General features: G+C 39.5%; 1 protein-coding gene across 3 annotated transcripts in view; it reads right to left on the bottom strand.

Annotated features, from left to right (window-relative positions):
- Nucleotides 1-18510, bottom strand: part of Rfx4 (regulatory factor X4) — a 161249-nt gene that overhangs the window by 41977 nt on the left and 100762 nt on the right. For all 3 annotated transcript variants that reach the window (XM_058574262.1, XM_058574261.1, XM_058574263.1), the window contains 2 exons: nt 2527-2627; nt 457-515 (listed from right to left, as the gene is read on the bottom strand). In XM_058574262.1, the coding sequence (XP_058430245.1) occupies nt 457-515; nt 2527-2627 (160 nt within the window). The remainder of the gene's footprint in view (nt 1-456; nt 516-2526; nt 2628-18510) is intronic.

The following is an 18510-nucleotide window of genomic DNA, read 5'->3' as shown; positions in this document are numbered from 1 at the left end:
CATCCTGTTTATCCCTTTTGAATTATCTGACTCAGAGGCTCACAGTGGGGGAAATTTCACCCCCTAGGCTGAACTGGCCTTCTTGGCTGTCACAAGGGCTGGGTGGGTAGGACTATTGGCATCTAGTGGCTAGAGGCTACGGACATTGCACAAACAAGAAATCATGCACACCCAAATGTCAATAGGGACTGAAAAGCTCTGACTTAAGGGATCCATAAATTTGCGGCCTCTTGAATACATCTGAAAGGCTCAGGGGCAACTGATGTCAGAAATGATTTTGCATATGAGTTGAAACAGGTACTGGCTACCAGTTTTATTCCTCATCTGTAGAAGTTAAACACAGAAGTTAAACACTGTCGTCGGCCTGACAGAGCTACAGGAAATTGTTTTTCTGGATTTTTCCCGGGGATTTGCAATGACTAAGCAGTGGTTAATACACACAGAGGGTACAGCTACCTGGCAAAGATGATTTAGCGATGTTTGCCGTCTCAGGATTTGGGAAAACCTTCTCGACACTGCAAAAAGAAAAAAGTTAATTGGAAATATGTGCATGCTTTATGATTCTACCTTGATTTCCCAGAGGCAGATTTCAAAAAGTATCTTTCTCATTTTGCCTAAATTTGTCACATGGCCCACCCCCACTTTATGCACCCACTGACAAAACCCTGCATTTGATTCTTTGTTCTCCTGTTTGGGCTTCAACAACTATTTCCTAATGGTGATATTTGGGGTACAGATTTCAAAGTCACTCACATGCCACACTTGCAGGTGTGAGAAATGGTGGCGTCAATCAACCGTGAGTAAAGGCAATTATTTACTTGTCTTTCATTTCGCTAATTGCAAGCTCAATCACTTCTCTCCATAAATAATTGCAGGAATCAAATGGAAGCTTTGAAGAAGTCCCTTTAAAAAGTAGTAGTCTAATAGGAAATCTTGATTGAGACTCCGTGGTGTGTGGGGGTAGGGAGTGCTTCTAGGGTGGAACCCAGGCTCCACAGTGATGTGGTTTTGCATGCCCAATCTGACATTTTTATCAAATTATTTCCATAACCTATTTGCAGATTTTAATGGTCTCTGCCTTTAGGAAAAGATCTTGTTTCCTACACCAACATATTGAGCTGATCCATTTTCAAGTGGGGTGACCTTATATCTGTGAATTTTGTAGCAGAAAAGACACGTTCCTGCTCAAGGTCTTAAAGTTTGAGTGGCATTTGTTACCAACACCCCCCCCCCCCAAACACACACACACACACACACACACACACATTCTCCAGATGCACTCGGGGCTCCCTGGGAAGAACGCTTCCTCCAGGCACGCACAGGTGGAAGGTTCAGTAGACCTCCTGGCTATCGACTTTGAACTGGTTGGTTTTGTCAGCATAATTAAAATGGGCACCGGGTTTTCTTCTCATTAATTTCTGAACTGGTCAAGAAATAGTCCAAAATTTCCCTAGGATTATTCTAATTTGTACTCAGAGTTGGTTTGGTTTGAAAAATAGGGTGTGGGTGAAGGAATGGGGATGGGGGGGGCAGATGAACTTCTAATTTTCCAGGCCGATCAATCGTTAATCCTTCTCCTTAATTACTTTTTCTTTAACTTTGTGATGTGGAATTTAGTGCTGGAGAAAAGAAAAGAACTGAGAGCCATGAAATAAAGCGGGCTTTATCAATAGGTGATGGGCACTGCAGGCGGCCTCAAAGCACCTCTGAAAGGGCTCCTTTGCCTGCGGAGACAGGGTAATTTGATCGCCTTCATTTTCCTCCCTGGCACTTATTTCGGGCAAGAATAGCAAGCTGCATTCAAATGGGGCTTTAAGAAACATATATTTTAAAGCCCTGTTTTGCTTAAAATCATTTCATCTTTGTTTAATAGCAACAAATGAGCTGCACACGAGTCTCACACAAGCATGAACACATGGTGATAGAAAAATAGAAGCAGTTTTCTTAAGACCCAGCTAGTGCTGGGGCATGAGAGACGATGCTCTGCATAGATCCACAACCCCAGGCCCCTTATGAGAAATATTAATTTGGCTTTCTAATTAGGCAGAGACTACATGAAGCCCTGAGCTGTTCCGTCTTCAGCTATCACAATCGCAGAGCTTCAAGGAAATCTCAGAGCTCCTACTTACCAGCTGTGTGGCTTTGGGGAAGTTGCTTTGCCTCTCAGATTCTCATCTGTAGAATGGGGATACCCTTTCCTATGTTGCAGAGGTGGCATGAGGATGAATTGGAATAAGGAGTATGGTGGTGATAAGCAGAGACTTGGGCATCTGAGAGACTGGTAGTAAGTTCTGTCTCTGTCGTTTATTACCTCTCTAAGCCTGAATTCTTTATGTAAAAGGAGGAGTAGGCCGCCCATAATAAACATTTTATGAGAATTAAATAAGTGCATGCACATACAGTCCATAGTACAATACCTAGTGCTCTATAGTCAAATGGTAGCTGTTAGCTGTTATTATTTTAATAACAATCACGTACAATGTTTGGCACTAAAACATTATATTCTGCTCCTAAATTTGTACTTACATTCAAATTTGATGTTTCTCAAATTTTCTGGGAGGTCGTGGAGAGCCACTTTTAGCCACTCATCCAGCTGCTTGGCAAACTTTCGAATCACCTGAGTTAAGCTAAAAAGAGAAATGGTGCTTTTTGAGTGCCACGTGTGTTGCTCAGTCCTCCCCAGAGGTCCTCTTTCCCCTAATCGTGTGTTGGCTGCTACCAGTAGGCTCAGTCTTCTTAACAGCTCAGGGACCGAGCTGGAAGCCCAGACTTTGTGGAGAGCAGGTGGATATGGGAGGGGACTAACCAGGGCTAACCCTGGTCCATCATGCTCAACTGTAAAGCTCACTGCAAGGTGAGGTGTCATCCAGAACTCCTTCTGCAAGAAAAACATGTTCCTTCGTGTTTAGGAAGAAGGTGGATGAAGACAGTGGGTTGTAGCCTAAGAAGGCTGTTTTGCAGTCGGCCTTCCTCCTCATGCTGTCAAAGCCCACTTTGGTCCATGTCCCCTCAGACAAGTGGAAACTCATCTGCAGCATATGGAAGATGCCTTCCCACCCAGCTTAGCAAACTGCTGCCATGTGTCAGGAGCTGGGAAGCAGCCATATTTTTTAAATTGGCAAAGAGCCCTAATATGGGCCTTCCAACTGTACTAGATTTGGAGAGTTAAGGACAATTTTGAGATAAGAAGTGGGAGGGGGTAGGGGTAAGAAACTGTGCAGGGGATGGTAGGTTGCAATATGAGATAGGACTTTGGGGTTGAAAAGACACTGAGTGCCCCAAGTCTCACCATCAAAAACATCTGCTCATAGCTCCACCTCCAGTTTCTTCCATGTGAAATCCTGCTTGGCCACACTGGACATGTGGACCTCTCTGATGCTGATCACCCACATCATTCTTGCCCTCAACCAATGCCACCTACACTGCCCTGGTTCCGTCTTTCACTGTCTCTCTCCCACCAGGTCATGCTCACCAACCTTCACCCCATCAGGCATTCCATCCATTTTCTTTGGTCACCTGCTCTTCCCTTTCCATGACTAACTCTAACCTTCTCCAAGACCCTCACACCGCTACCCTCTAAGTCCCCTCCCCACAATAGATGGTGTCACCCCCTGTTTCTCAGGAAAGACAAACACAAAGGAAGACCATCACTGACCTTCTACCACCTACGTGGATCATCTTCTTTCTTCCTGAAAGAATCAAGGAGCAATCTCTCCTCTGTCCCAGGACTAAACTCCCTGTCCCACCCTCTCCTGCCTTTTAGGAACCTACATGGCCAACTGGCTCTTCCCTTCTATATTCAACTTTTTACTCTCTGCTGGATTATTCTCTCAGTATCTTAATGTATTTAAGGATGCTTTGCCTTAAAGAGTAAAATAAATAAAATAAAAACTCATTTCCTCAACTCTCTTCAAGCTACCACCATGTCTATCTACCACTTTACAGACATCTTCACAGAGTGTTCCAGACTCTTTTCCGGGGAGGGGATCAGGGATTGAACTCAGGGACACTCAGCCACTGAGCCACATCCCCAGCCCTATTTTGTATTTTATTTAGAGACAGGGTCTCACTGAGTTGCTTAGTGCCTCTCTTTTGCTGGGGCTGGCTTTGAACTCGTGTTCCTCCTGCCTCAACCTCCTGAGCTGCTGGGATGACAGGCGTGCACCTCTGTGCCTGGCAGTCCAGATTCTTTGTCACCTTTTCTTCACTCCCATTCACTCCTGGCCTTGCTCCTGTCCCTCAGCCTAAACAGCTGTCACCTGGGCAGCAAGCTCCATCAGTGGTGCAAACCCAGAGGACGCATTCTGGTCACCTTGCAAGGTCATCTTGGCAGCACACGTCTCTAGTGCCCACATCTGCCTTTTGGACCCCCTAACTTCCCTTGGCATCTGTGACTCCTCACTCTACTGCTTCTCCCCGACACAGAGCTCATGGCCCTCTCCCTGGCCATTGTGTCTTCCAGATCTAGCCCTGGGCCCTCTTCTCATAAAGCCCTTTTCCTTCCCTGCTTAGTAATCTCTCTTTGCCCTCAGCTTCAGTCACTATCTACAACCACTTTCATGTCTGCAGCGCAGAGATCTTTAGGACTCCAGGCCCACTGGGTATATGGCCTCTCTATTTACAAGTGCCAGAGTCAGGTCAAACTCCACATGTCCAAAATAAATTCCTGATTTCCCCCTCAGACCTGTTTCTTTTCTCATGTTAAAACTCTACTTCCCATGAAGTTTTGTTTTTAACTTGTTTATTATGAGAAGTTCCAAACATACCCCAAGAAAGAATAACAAAACAAAACTCCAAGTACCCGTGACTCAGCTTCAAAAATTAGCAATATTTTGCCAGTTTTCTTTTTCAGAGTGTTTTAAGCAAGTTAATAATATCATTCACCCCCAGAAACTAAGTGTGCTTTTCAGACTCACAAGGTTTGAGCGTGGATGTGTGCACGCACACACATGAACATGCATGTAACACCTCCACACCATGAGAATGCTCAGCACGGTGAACGGTAATTCCTTAATGTTGTCTAAAGCCTAGTCAGTATTCAGATTTCCCTTTTTCTCTCTAAGACATCTATTTGTTTGTTGGAATCAGGTCCAAACAAGGTCCATATATAGCATGCAAGATACAACATTGCTTCTACAATTTCTTAAATCCTCTTTTTTCTATTTTATGTTGTTGATTCCTTGGCGACACCATGTTACTTATTCCTTGGGGTGGCCCACTCTATGATATGGCTAATCTGTTCCTTATAGTGTCATTTAATCTATTTATGCATCCTGTGTGCTTCCCACTAGGTCTAAAGATTTGATTGAGTTCAATTTCAATTTTTTTAGGCAAGGAAACTTGGTAAGTGGCCCCTGGGATGTGAGTCGCATTGTATGATGAGGATTAAATGTCTTGGTTTTCTTCATTAAATGTGCTCATTTGGCCTCTTGTTCCATTACAAATATTTCAGGTTTTACCTCCAAGTTCCCTCTCAAACACTATTCACTTTCCTCCCTTTTCTGCCACATTCAAGCCACTATCATTGCTCACCTGGACTGTGACATTAGCTTCCTGAATCCACCCTACCTCCTTCCCACCTCCACCCATCACACTGTGAAAGGTTTTTTTGCAAAACACATGCAGTGCTGATCAGTATTGATCCAAAGTCCTCAATACTTTCACATATTCTTGGAGGACATGAACCCAAATCCTTGCCACAGCCCCCAGACCCATCCTCTGGCCTTCTTAGCCCTCTGCCCACCTTCTCCTCCTCCTTCCTTCTCCTGGCCTTTGCCCCCTTCCCTCCTCTCTCCAGGGCCTTGGGGCTGGCCTTCTTTCTGCCGAGAGCACCTCTCCTGCTCAACTGCTGCGCCTCCATTGCACCTGCAACCGGATGTTACTTCTATAGGGAAACCTTCTATAGGGAAACGTTGAACTTGAGATCCTCCTGCCTCTGCGCCCAGGCACTGGGATCACAGGCGTGAGCCCCCACGCCCAGCTCCCCTCCTTTCTCTTTCCCAGCTCTCCAGGCTCCTGTGCACCTCGCAGGGCTTTGCACCTGTGTCTGCTGGTAGCATGACTCTCCCCCTTAACAGCTTCCAGGGTTGACTGTGGTACTTCCAATCACCAACCTCCTCACATTCTCAGCTCCTCACTATCTCAAAATTCTCTACATTCTGCTACACATTTTTTAAAAATCCCTTTGGCTTCCGTGATGAAAATGGACTACAGGGAGGCAAAGGCAGAGAGCTCGGTTTGGATGTTCTGGTACAGCGTGGTGACAGTGGAGATGGTGCGAGGCCAACAGGCTTTCTGATGAGCAAGCGGATGTGGTGCATGAGGACAGAATCAAGTGTGTCTTTCTGAAAGCAAAGGAAGCTAAGCCCCCCTGTGCCTTGCAGGGCGCCTGGTACACGGGAGGCGTGAGTGTTGAGTACAGAGGGAGCCAAAGGACTGTGTGTGTCATAAAGGCCAAGTTCAGAAATGGTACCCATTGTCTGCACACTGGATCCAACTTCTAAGTGAGAAGACTTCTTAGAATGTTGGGCTGCTTTTGACAGGCCGAAATTTAGAAAAGTTCTGGTGACAGTCCAATGGTGGGAGGGCTGCTTGCCCTTCTCCATCCATGATGTGTTGCAGGTGCTGACACGGGGCTGGAGCAGGGACTGGACCTTTGTCTGGGAGCAGACACTCAGCAGCAGGACTGTGGGTGGGCCTTTTGTTTCATGCAATCATTCGCTTCTATTAAGCTGATGAAAAGTGGGGAGGAAGTCAGCCCAGAAAAGATTCTACTTGGGAATTTGGAATTTGGGCCTGTAGTCTTTTAGGGATCATCGAAACATTCAAGCTGCTTTGCTGTGGTGTCAGCCAGCAGTGAGGAGCTGTCTTCCCTGTCACCTGGTGTGAGGGATGCCTCCCTAAGCCCCAGGCTGGCCACTCCCTGCAGCATCTGTTGAGGCTGTTACCCTGTCGTGGATGGCTCTCCCTCCTCCAGGGGGTTCACCTGCAGCCCACGCTTTCCTGAGCTCTCCTTCCTCCCCTCATCTCACCCCCTGGGCTGGGATTCCAGGGATGCACGTGGCTCCCTTGTCTGTGGTTCCCGCTATGGCCCCCATCCTGCATCTTAACTCGCACTGGCAGGTCCCTGTGTCACCTCCGATGGTGATGCTGTTACAACAACAGCAAAGTGTGATAACAGCAAAGACCTGTTAATGAGTGCACCATGCCAAGTGCTAAACACTTCGCACCTCCCCTCGTTTAATCCTCACCTCAACCCCATGAAGTAGGCACTGCTGTTAGTCCCAACAGAGAGATGAGAACCCAGGCCCAGAGAAGCTATTCCATTCTCATTCGTCCAAGGAAATGTGGTAAGTGACAGAGCCAAGATTCAAGCCCAGGTCTGTCCGATTCATGATTGTTCTCCCTCTGCAATCTCAGATGGTGAAAATAACCACACCTGCCCCTCACAGGTGCCTGGGTTCTCCTCATCTCCAGACTCATCTCCTGATTTTCACTGCTATTCCTTTAACACCTCAGGGTTGTCCTCAGTCTTTGCTCTTTTGATATCTTCTCCTCCTTGCCAATCAAACCACACACACACACACACACACACACACACACAGTCTTATGGTCAAATAATTGCTGTTAACAACCACTACACCAAGATCATTTGAATGAGGTGAAAAACCTAAGTTTGAGAATGATATACCTTTCCTATAAATAAAAGTATACGATTCATGTATACCCTGTAATAGTGTCACTTGTCACCTGAAATTCAACATGTTCTCTGAGTTGGAAAGAAGCCGGTGTCTGAGTCAGTGAGTTGGGAACGGCACCTCAGCCTGGCCAGGGTGGAATTAGAATGTCTAGAGCTGATGTTCATTTCCATCCAGACAGAGCACAGGGCCCAGCACACAGAAGGCACTCAGACAAGATGAGAAGTGAATATGTAAAACTGAAAAGTCAGCTATTGGACGGACCTCCAGCTTTTAAGTAACTTTATCTTCTTAATTTAATGTGACAGCCACTAGATTTATAAGTCAAAACTCACAGTAGTGCCAGGTGCAGTGGCACATGTCTCATTCCAGCACTCAGGAGGCTGAGGCAGGAGGATCTAGAGTTCAAAGCCAACCTCAGCGATTTAATGAGGCCCTAAGCAACTTAGCAAGACTCTTTCTCAAAATAAAATATAAAAAGTGCTAGGGATGCGGTTCAGTGGTTAAGCACCTCTGGGTTCAATTCCTGGTACGGGGGGAAATATCAGTGGTAATTATTTAACTATGTAATATGTGTGTACATAGCACCTGCAATGAAATATTAGAAGCACGTGAAATTTTCTTATAATTGTATGTCTTACCAATCACTCAGAAGGTACATTTGTGATCCAAAGTGAAAATAGAGATTTAGCTATTATCCAGTTCACTTTATCAACACACAAGAATGAATTCAACAACACAAAGCCTAAGTGACACACGTTTATACATAAATATGATTAGAAAGTTGAAATTCTGTCTTCACATAGAACTGCTGAATAATGCAGAAAAGGCTGAGAATAAAATTTGGCTATGATCTCACCTGCAGGTGACTTTTGTGAGCCTATCGGTGTATCTGTTCCATTTGATGGAAAAAGCATCATTCCTACCATAATAAGAAAAGGCTGGACAATCTACAAACTCAAAATTTTAACTCATCAGAGAGCTCAAGTCACAACCATGTAGCCTGGAACTGTGAGGCCCCAGAACCACGGGGCTTGCTTCAGACTGAGACAGTCCAAGCAAAAGAGGATCCCACTGCTCTCCTCAGCTCCAAACTGGCTAACAGAAGCACCAAGTCTCAATAGAGTAACATAGGAGAGGCCCTGCGGCAGGAACATTGAGGAAATGAAAAGCCTAAGAAACAACTTCCAACCCAAGTGAAGGTGCCCCAGAGAAATTAGAAGCTGGTGGCACCCTGAAGGTAACCATAGCAATAACAAGGCCCAAACCCAGTGAACTTCGGAACAGACTGACTCCACTCCTTACAGTCAGAACCTAGAAGAGGCATGCCCATTTCTAGGCACAGATACTATTAACCTCAGTGTCTACTCTCATAAACACTGTTCTGCAGGCAATCAAAAATGATAAGATACACACAAACATTGAGAAAAAGCACTTACTCTCAAGAGAAAGCAAGGAGCATAACCAGTCTGTTAAACGTGGAATTAAAATAGCGACTCTTCATATGATTCATAGTAACATGAATCTCATGGAAAAGATGAAACAGTAAGTGTGAACCCATGAGGGATTTCAGCTGAATGCAGGGATTATACAAAAGAGCCAAAAGAAATGTTAAATATGAAAGTAAAAACAAAATATGGTGACAGAGATGAGCAATACCTCAACAGTCCCTTTACACTGACATATCCAACTAAGGGAATCAGTGAATCTCCAGGAGGTGGTTAAAAATCATTCGATTCAAAGTCAAAGAGAGAAATCAGTGAAAAAAGAAAAACAGAGCTTTTCAAGAGTTGTGGGACCCTATCAAATGGTCTAATAGTCCTGTCTTTGAAATACCAGAAGGAGAACATGATGAAATGTCTTAAAGCACAGGTCCAAGAAGCTCAGAAAAGTCTAAGCAGAATTCACAACAAAACACTTAGCTACACCATTATAAAACAGCCAGAGAGAGAAGACAAAAACAATCTTGAGGGTGGCCAAGGATAAAAGGCACCTTTCACACAGAGAAATACAGAAAGAGGTACAAAGGACAAACGTGCAAGTCAAAAACAATGGGATGCAATCTCTAAAATGTTGAAAATAACACACACACATTTGTCAATTCAGAATACTGTACACTGTGAAAGCATTTTTCAAAGATGAAAGAGAAATCAGTTATTTTTCAGACAAACACCAAAATAATTCCTTACCACCAGACTTGCAATGTTATTAGAAATGTTCAAGAAAATTCTGCAGGCAGAGGAATATGATATCACACAGCTAGTAATGTTTACCAAAGAAATGAAGTTCAAGACTCATTACAATGTAGATGGATATAAAAGATTGGCACCCATATCTTGAATCACTCTGAAAGATAACTACCTAAAGCAGAAGTAGTTACAATATTTTCTAAGTTTTTAGCATATATAGAAATGAAATGATAATAGCACAACAAATGCATGACAAAATGAGAATATACAGTTGGAAGATTCTTATACTACATGTGAGGCAATATAGTAGTATTTGAAGGTCTATTTAACTGAAGATATACAAGCCCTAAGCAACCATTAAAAATTTTTTTAAAAGTATAAGTAACAAAACTGAATAGACACTTCACAGAAGAAATACAATTGATCAACAAATATATAAAATAATGTTCAACATCTCTAACAATAGAGGAATGCAAATCAAAAGTACACCAAAATTTTATCCCACTCCAATCAGAATGGCAATTATGAAGAATACAAGTAACAATAAATATTGGTGAGGATGTGGGGAAAAGATACACTCATGCATTGCTGGTGGGACTGCAAATTGATACAACCACTCTGGAAAGCAGTATGGAGATTCCTCAGAAAACTTGGAGTGGAACCACCATTTGACCCAGCTATCCCACTCCTCAGTTTATAAACAACGAACTTAAAATCAGCATACTACATACAGTGACCCAGCCCTAACCATGTTTATAGCAGTTCAATTCACAATAGCTAAACTATGGAACCAATATAGATGCCCTTCAACAGATGAATGGATAAAGAAATTGTCGTGTATATACACAATGGAATATTACTCAGCCATAAAGAAGAATGAAATTATGGTATTTGCTGATAAATGGATGGAACTCGAGAATATCGTGCTACACGATATAAGCCAATCCCAAAGAACTAAAGGCCAAATTTCTCTGATATGCAAATAATTCCTAATCCACAATAAGGAGGGGGCACTAGGGAAGAATAGAGGTACTTTGGATTTTACAAAGGAGGATGAAGGGAGGGGAGGGGAGGGGGTATATGCATAGGAATGATAGCAGAATAAAATGAACATCATTACCCTACATGCTTAGGTGTAATTCTATATCCTGTACAGCCAGATAATGAGAAGTTATACTCCACTCATGTATGATGTATCAAAATGTATTCTTCTGTCATGTATAACTAATCAGATCAAATTTTTAAAAAGTATAAGTAACAAACCAACCATGGAGATAAACAGACTGATAAAACAGAATTAATCCTGGGCTGGGGTTGTGGCTCAGTGGTGGAGCACTCACCTAGTACAGGTGAGGCCCTGGGTTCAATCCTCAGCACCACATAAAGACAAATAAATAAAATAAATATATTGTATTCAACTACAATTAAAAAATAGATATTAAAACCAAAACAAAATTAACCCTAAACCAGACACAAAAAGAGGAGGAAAAAAGAACAAAATCCAATGATGTTAATAGAAAACAATTAGCAAGATGGAAGACTTCATCCATATTATATTATGACACTAAATGTATAGGTCTAGATAGAGCAGCTAGAAAGGGAAGTTGTCAGATTGGATTTTTTTAAAGGCAAGACCTCAGTCTATGCTGATTAATAAATTTATTACAAATATGAGAGACAGTGACAGAGGAATAGGGTGGGAAAAGATGTCATGCAAACACTAATTTTTTAAAAATCTAGAGCATCTATGCTACTATCAAAGTGGACTTCTTTGGAAGAACTAGTGCCAGGGATAAAAACAGACATTACATTTATGAAAAGGAGTCCGTTTGTCAAGAAGGCATTACATCCCAACTTGTATATATGTAACAGTAAAGCTTCAAAATCAACTTTAAAATACATGATGCAAAAATGGATAGAAATGACAAATCCCAAAGTAAAGTTGGAGATGCCTTCAACAGAACAAATGTATAGAAAGTCATTAAAAACAAAGAAAAACTAAACATTATCAATTAACTTGACTTAGTTGATAATTTATAGAACACTTCACCAAATAACAGCAGAGTATGCATCCGTTTCAAGTATGCATGGAAAAAAAATCAATATAGACCACATTTCTGGAGATAAAACAAGCTTCACTAAATATCAAAGTATTGATATATCACATATTATATATCAATAATTAATATTGATATATATGTAATCTAACCACAGGGAAATTAAACTACAACTCAATAACAGAAAGATACCTGAACAATTTCTAAATATTTAGAAGTCGAACATTCACTTCTAAACAACACATAGGTCAAAGAAAAAGCCACAGGAAAGCAGAAAATATTTTTAACTGAATTAAATTGAAACTACAACATATCAAAACTCGTGGGATGTCTCTAAACAAAGACTAATTACATCATTTGATGATTTTATAGAAAAGCAGAAATATTTGTAATCAATGACATAAGATTTCACTTAAAGACATTAAAAAAGAGGAGCAAAACAAATCCTAAATCAATTAAAAATACAACAGAATTGAAAATAGAAAGACTTTAAAAAACCAGAGAAACCAAAAGCTGTGCTTTTTTTTTTGAGAAGATCTGTTTGTAGCATTGATAAATCTCTAGGTGTAGTGATCAAGAAAAAGGAAAGGAGGGCTGGGGCTGGGGCTCAGAGGCAGAACACTCGCCTTCCATGCACGAGGCACTGGGTTTGATTCTCAGCACCACACAAAAATAAAGTAAAGATATTGCATCCACCTGTAACTAAAAGAATACAGATTAAAAAAAAGAAAAAGGAAAGGAGACATTAGGAATGACAAAGGGGACAGATCCTACAGTTTTAAAAAGGATAATAAAGAAATAACAACTTTAAGCTCAAAAATTTAAAATTCTAGGTGAAATTCTACACTGACGCTTCCAGAAAAAAAGAAGGGAATATTTTTCAGATCATTTCATGAAGCCTGGAAAATCAATCCACCCAAATCAGAGAAAAGAATTAAAAGAAAAGAAATTTGAAGATGAACAACTTTCATGAACTTAGATATAAAATACTCAATAATTTATTAGCAAAATTCAGATCTAGCAATGTATCATCTATAAATCATGACCAATTAGATTTATCCTGGGGAAGAAAGGCTGCTACAATATTTGGAAATAAAACATAGTAAAATCTGCCACATTAGTAGGCTAAAGAAGAAAAACCATATGATGATCTTGAACCAAAAAAAAAAAAAACTAACAAAATTCAAAATCCTTTCATGATAAATTCTCAACACACTAGGAATGGAAGGGAACTTTCTTGATGCGATAAAGGGCATCTGTAAACCCCTATACCTAGCATCATATTTTATAGTGAACGATGAATACTTTACCCCTAAAATCACAGAAAATGCAAAGATGTCAACTCTTGCCTAGAGGACCCAACCATTGTAATAACACAAAGAAGAGAAAGGTTATACAGATTGTAAATCAAGAAACAAAATGGTCTTGCTGGGCATAGTGGTGCATATTTGTAATCCCAGTACCTTGGGGGGCTAAGGCAAGAGGATTATAAATTCAAAGCCAACCTCAGCAGCTTACAGAGATCCTAAGCAACTTAATGAGACCTTGTCTTAAAATTAAAAATAAAAAGGGCAAGGGATGTTGCTCAGTGGTTAAGAACCCCTGGGTTTAGTCCCTGACACTAAAAAACAAACAAAAGGATCTATGATCCTACATTACACATTTATACTCATAAAATTCCAAATAATCTACAAAAAGAGATATTAAAATAAGTAAATTTAATAAGATCTCATGACAGAATCAACACACAAAAATACAGTTTCTGTAAACTAGCAATAAACAGTTAGAAACTGAACTTTTAAAAAAGTATGATTTACAATAGCACCCAAAGCATGAACTACTTAGATACAAATTTATCAAAACACGAGCAAGATCTACATGCCAAAGCACTATAAAACACCAATGAAGGAAATAGAGAGGACTTGAATAATATGGAGGTATATACCATGCTCATGGATTGGAAGATTCAATGTCAATAAGATGTCAATTATTTCAAAATTTTTCTACAGAATTCTCAATCAGAATCCCACAAGATTTCTCAAGATTCTACAAAATTAATATGCCAAAGCATAGGATCAATTTTGACAGTGAGTAACAAAGTCTCACTACTTTAAGACTTACTATAAAACTATAGTAATCAAGCCAATGTGGTATTGGTGAAAGGAGGAGCAAATAAACAAATGAAACAGAACTGAGAGTTCAGAAATGAACCCAGAAATATATGGCAAATTAATTCTCCACAAAGCTACAAATCAATTCAATAGAAAAAACTACTTAATAGAAAACAGAATTTTCTATTAACCTTATAAACAAATAGTACTCATAGACAAACGGTGCTGACATATTTGGATCTTCATCTGCAAAAAACCAAAATTGAATCAAACCTTGACCCCTTACACTTCACATCATAGATAAAACTAAAAAATGAATCAAGATGGAAATGAGTGGTGCATGCTTGTAACCCCATCTATTACTCAGCCTAGCTAAGGAGAGGGGATCACTAGAGCCCAGGAGTACTAGACCAGTCTGGGCAACATGATGAGGCCCTGTCTCAAAATAAAAACAAAAACCAAAAACTTCTAGGGAGAAAATTATTGTGACTTTTCTTGGCAAAGAGTTATTAGACAATGCTGAAAGTGAAATCAATATTTTTTTTTGTACCAGAGATTAAACTCAGGGGGGCACTTGACCACTGAGTTACATCCCAGCCTTATTTTATATTTTAATTTAGAGACAGAGTCTCACTGAGTTGCTTAGTGCCTCACTTTTGCTGAGGCTGCCTTTGAACTCATGAACCTCCTGCCTCAGTCTCCTGAGCTGCTGGGATTACAGGCGTGTACCACTGAGCCTGGCAAAATTATTTTTGATAAATCAAAATTCATTTAAAAGTTCTGTTTATCAAATGATAATAAAATAAAAAATCAAAGATTAAGGGAAAATATTTTCATAACACATGTCTGCTAAAGAATTATATCGAGAATATATAAAGAACTGAATAAAATAAAACAACAACCCAATAACAAATAGGCAAAAGATTTGAACAGATATTTCACCAAAAGTAGACACATGGATGGCGAATAAGAATATAAAAAGCTGCGGGGCACGGTGGTGCACTTCTGTAATCCCAGTGGCTCAGGAGCCTGAGGCAGGAGGACATGAGCTCAAAGCCAGCCTTAGCAAAAGCAAGGCACTAAGCAGCTCAGGGAGTCCCTGTCTCTAAATGAAATACAGAATAGGGCTGGGGGTGTGGCTCAGTGGTCAAGTGCCCCTGAGTTCAGTCCCCAGTACCCACCCACCCCCCAAAAAAAGAATGTGAAAAGCTGTTCAATATCCTTAGTCACTGAGATAATGCAAAATTAATCACAATCAGATGCTACACAACTTTTAGGATAGCTAAAACAAACAAAATCCCAATAACACCAAGTGCTGTTGAGGACATTGAGCAACAGGGACCACTAACATTGCTTTGGAAAACAGTGGCGAGTTCCGAGAATGTCAAATATATACTCATTACACACCTTGGCAAAGGAAATGAAAGCTTTCACAAAAATCTGTATCATATTATGATACTTGTATATTTAGAGTCTTGAAAAACTAGAATCAACTTAAATGCCCTTCAACTGGTGAATGGAAACACGGTAGTACATCCATGCTGTGGAATACTAGTGAGCCCTTAAAAAGAACAAATTGCTGACACACACAACATGGGCTATGCTAAGTGAGAGAAGTCAGACTCAAAGGCTACTGTATGACTCCATTTATACAAATTTTTGGAAAAGGCAAAACTATAGAGACAGAAAGTTGAAGAGTGATTACTAGAGGCTGGCAGTGGGGAGAGGGATGGATTAAAGAAAATGAGGGATTTTTTTTTAAAGTGAAGGAATTATTTTAATTTTGATCACATAGAGTAAAAGTAGTGACGAATGGTAATGAATGTATACCATTTAAATTCAAATTAAATGAACAACAATTATAGGAGGCATATAGCAAAACTGGTTGACACATGTTCATAAGTCTTACCTTTCGGAGTACATGACAGATCTAAGACAAAAGACACTGATACAGCAGAATAACTTAGTGACAATAAAATTGATCCAAAATGTGGCAAAAAGGAAGTTGTTAAATCTTATTGATGTTGGATGTGGGTGCACATTAAACTCTTCTTTTCTGCATGTTTTAAATATATATATTTTGTACCTTAGAAACTTGAATTTCTGGGCCTGGGGTTATAGACTGCTTGCCTAGCATGTGTCTTGGGTTCACTCCCCAGCACCACAGGAAAAGAAAAGAAAAAGAAAAAGCTAAGTTTCTTCTTCTTAAGTATCAGTGGAACACTCACTAAATCCAGTCATATATTAGACAATAAAAAAAAAGCTAAATAAAGTCCCAAGAAGAAATAGTTTGGGCAATTGTCTCTAATTAAAAAGTAATAAAAAAGATGATTATGAATCATATAACCAGAAAACAATAGCCCTCAGCACTTTGATATTTTAGAACACCCTTTTAAATTCTTGATAAAAACATGAGATTTTAAAGTGCCTAGAAAATAGTAATATTAAAACATTACACACCAAAACCTAGGAGCTATAACTAAGATATTGCTCAAAGAAAAATCTAAGCCTGAAATACTCATTAATAATCAGGAATGAAAGAAAATAAACAAATCTAGTATCTATTTTTGGGTTAGTTCTGTTGTTTTTTTACAAAACCCAAGCACCAAACACAGAGGTGGAACTCAATAAATATTTGTTGAATAAATGAATAATAGTGAACTTAAGGAAAGTAAAAGGAATAAGTTAATAAAATAAAGGAGAAATTAATATATGAGAAAACAGAAAAAAATAATAGAACCAATAAAAGACCTAGAGTTTATTTCTTGACAAAAACTTACACAAATAACAAAAAAAAAGGCAGAAGGTACAACTTCAGAAACTAAAAGAAAACATAATAAAGCAGAAAGTCAATCAGCATACAAATACAAGCCCATTTGGTTCAGTGATAAGCAAATAAATTTAAACATCTGGAAAAAAATGGAAAATTTTCTAGGAAAATTTGCCAAAACCTAGAGAAGATAGAAAATCTAAACTGACCAGTTTCCAAAGAAAAGGCAGAAAAAAGTTAAAGATCTGCCACCATAAAACATCAGGCATAGATGCTTTCAAAGGAGAATTAATTCAATATATTCTTCAAGTGCAAATAATTACAACACTTTGTAAACTGTTTAGAACTTAGGGAAAAAAAAACAGGGAAGCTTCTTTTATGATTCCTTTTATGAAATAAGTGTAACATTTATAGCAACATCTGACAAAGATTAAATACCCAACAAAAACTGCAAATCAATCTCACCTAGGTCTTTTGATGAATAAGACCCAAATAAAACATTAGCAAATAAAATCCTGCAGTGCCTCTTAAAAACAATAAAATGCTATGACTAAGTAGGTCTGTTTTGTAGGAATGCAAGAATGGTTTCATATTGAGAAATGGACAGTATGATCATCTCTGTAGATGATGAGAAAGAATTGGATAATAGATAACAACTGTCCTTCATAGAAATTTTTAATGAATTAAAATGCTAATTTTTTAAAGTGCTAAAATTTGTCAATTGTCAAATCAACTTTGTGCTGAGTGGAGAAATACTAGATGTACTGTCATTGAAGTCAAGGACTTCAACATGTTCTTGAGGTAGAAGCCAACATAATTAGACAAGGGAAATAAATAAGGGGTATAAGAATTAGAAAGACAGATATAAAATTGTCTTTATTTGTAGATAATATGATTTGAAACCTGAAAAATCCAAGAGAATTTTTTAAAAAGGTATGCAATGGTAAGATAATTTAGTTTGGTTAGGCCAAATATACAGCTATCAATAGCTTTCACATATAAATATGTTTTAAAAATATGTAAAAAACCACTAGTCACACGAGACATGAAGGAAAAGATTGTAATAACAATAGTACCAATGCCAGACACTCTGGCACATGCCTATGATCTCCGTGACTCAGGAGGCTGAGGCAAGAGGAGTCCAAGTTCCAGGCCAGTGTGGGCAGCTTGGCAAGGCCCTGTCTCAAGATAAAATAGAATAAAAAGGGATAGGTATATAGTTCAGTGGTAGAGTGTCCCTGGGTTCAATCTCCAGTATTGGAAAAAAGAAAAAGCAACAAAAATATGACATAGCTAAGAATAAATCTGTTCAGAAATATAGGATATTTATATGAAAAATATTTACGACATTCCTGAGGGCCACAAAAGGAGGTCACAATAAATGGAAAAGTAAACTGTGACTAAGTTAGAAGTTTTCAGTTTCACAAAGATAAAAATCTCCCTAAACTGATTTACACATGTAGTACAATCTCCTGTGTGTATACACAGTGTGTATGTGCTTATTGTATGTATGTAGATAAGTAGTGTATATTTAAATCAATAAGCCAACGCTAAAACAGCTCATACTGGAAAATAAAATGTGACCGTAACAGGAAAATTCTCAAAAAAGAAAGTAAGATGAGGAGCTAGCCCTACTAGATTTAGAATATGTTTTTAAAAGTACAGAACTTAAAACAAGTGATCCTG

This window comes from Marmota monax, unplaced genomic scaffold, assembly GCF_021218885.2.
Source record: "Marmota monax isolate L192 unplaced genomic scaffold, Marmota_monax_Labrador192_F-V1.1 WCK01_AAM20220418_F8-fsc00051, whole genome shotgun sequence".
Classification (NCBI taxonomy): Eukaryota; Metazoa; Chordata; class Mammalia; order Rodentia; family Sciuridae; genus Marmota; species Marmota monax.
Note: the sequence above shows the minus strand (reverse complement) of the source record. Positions and strands in the feature narration are given on the sequence as shown.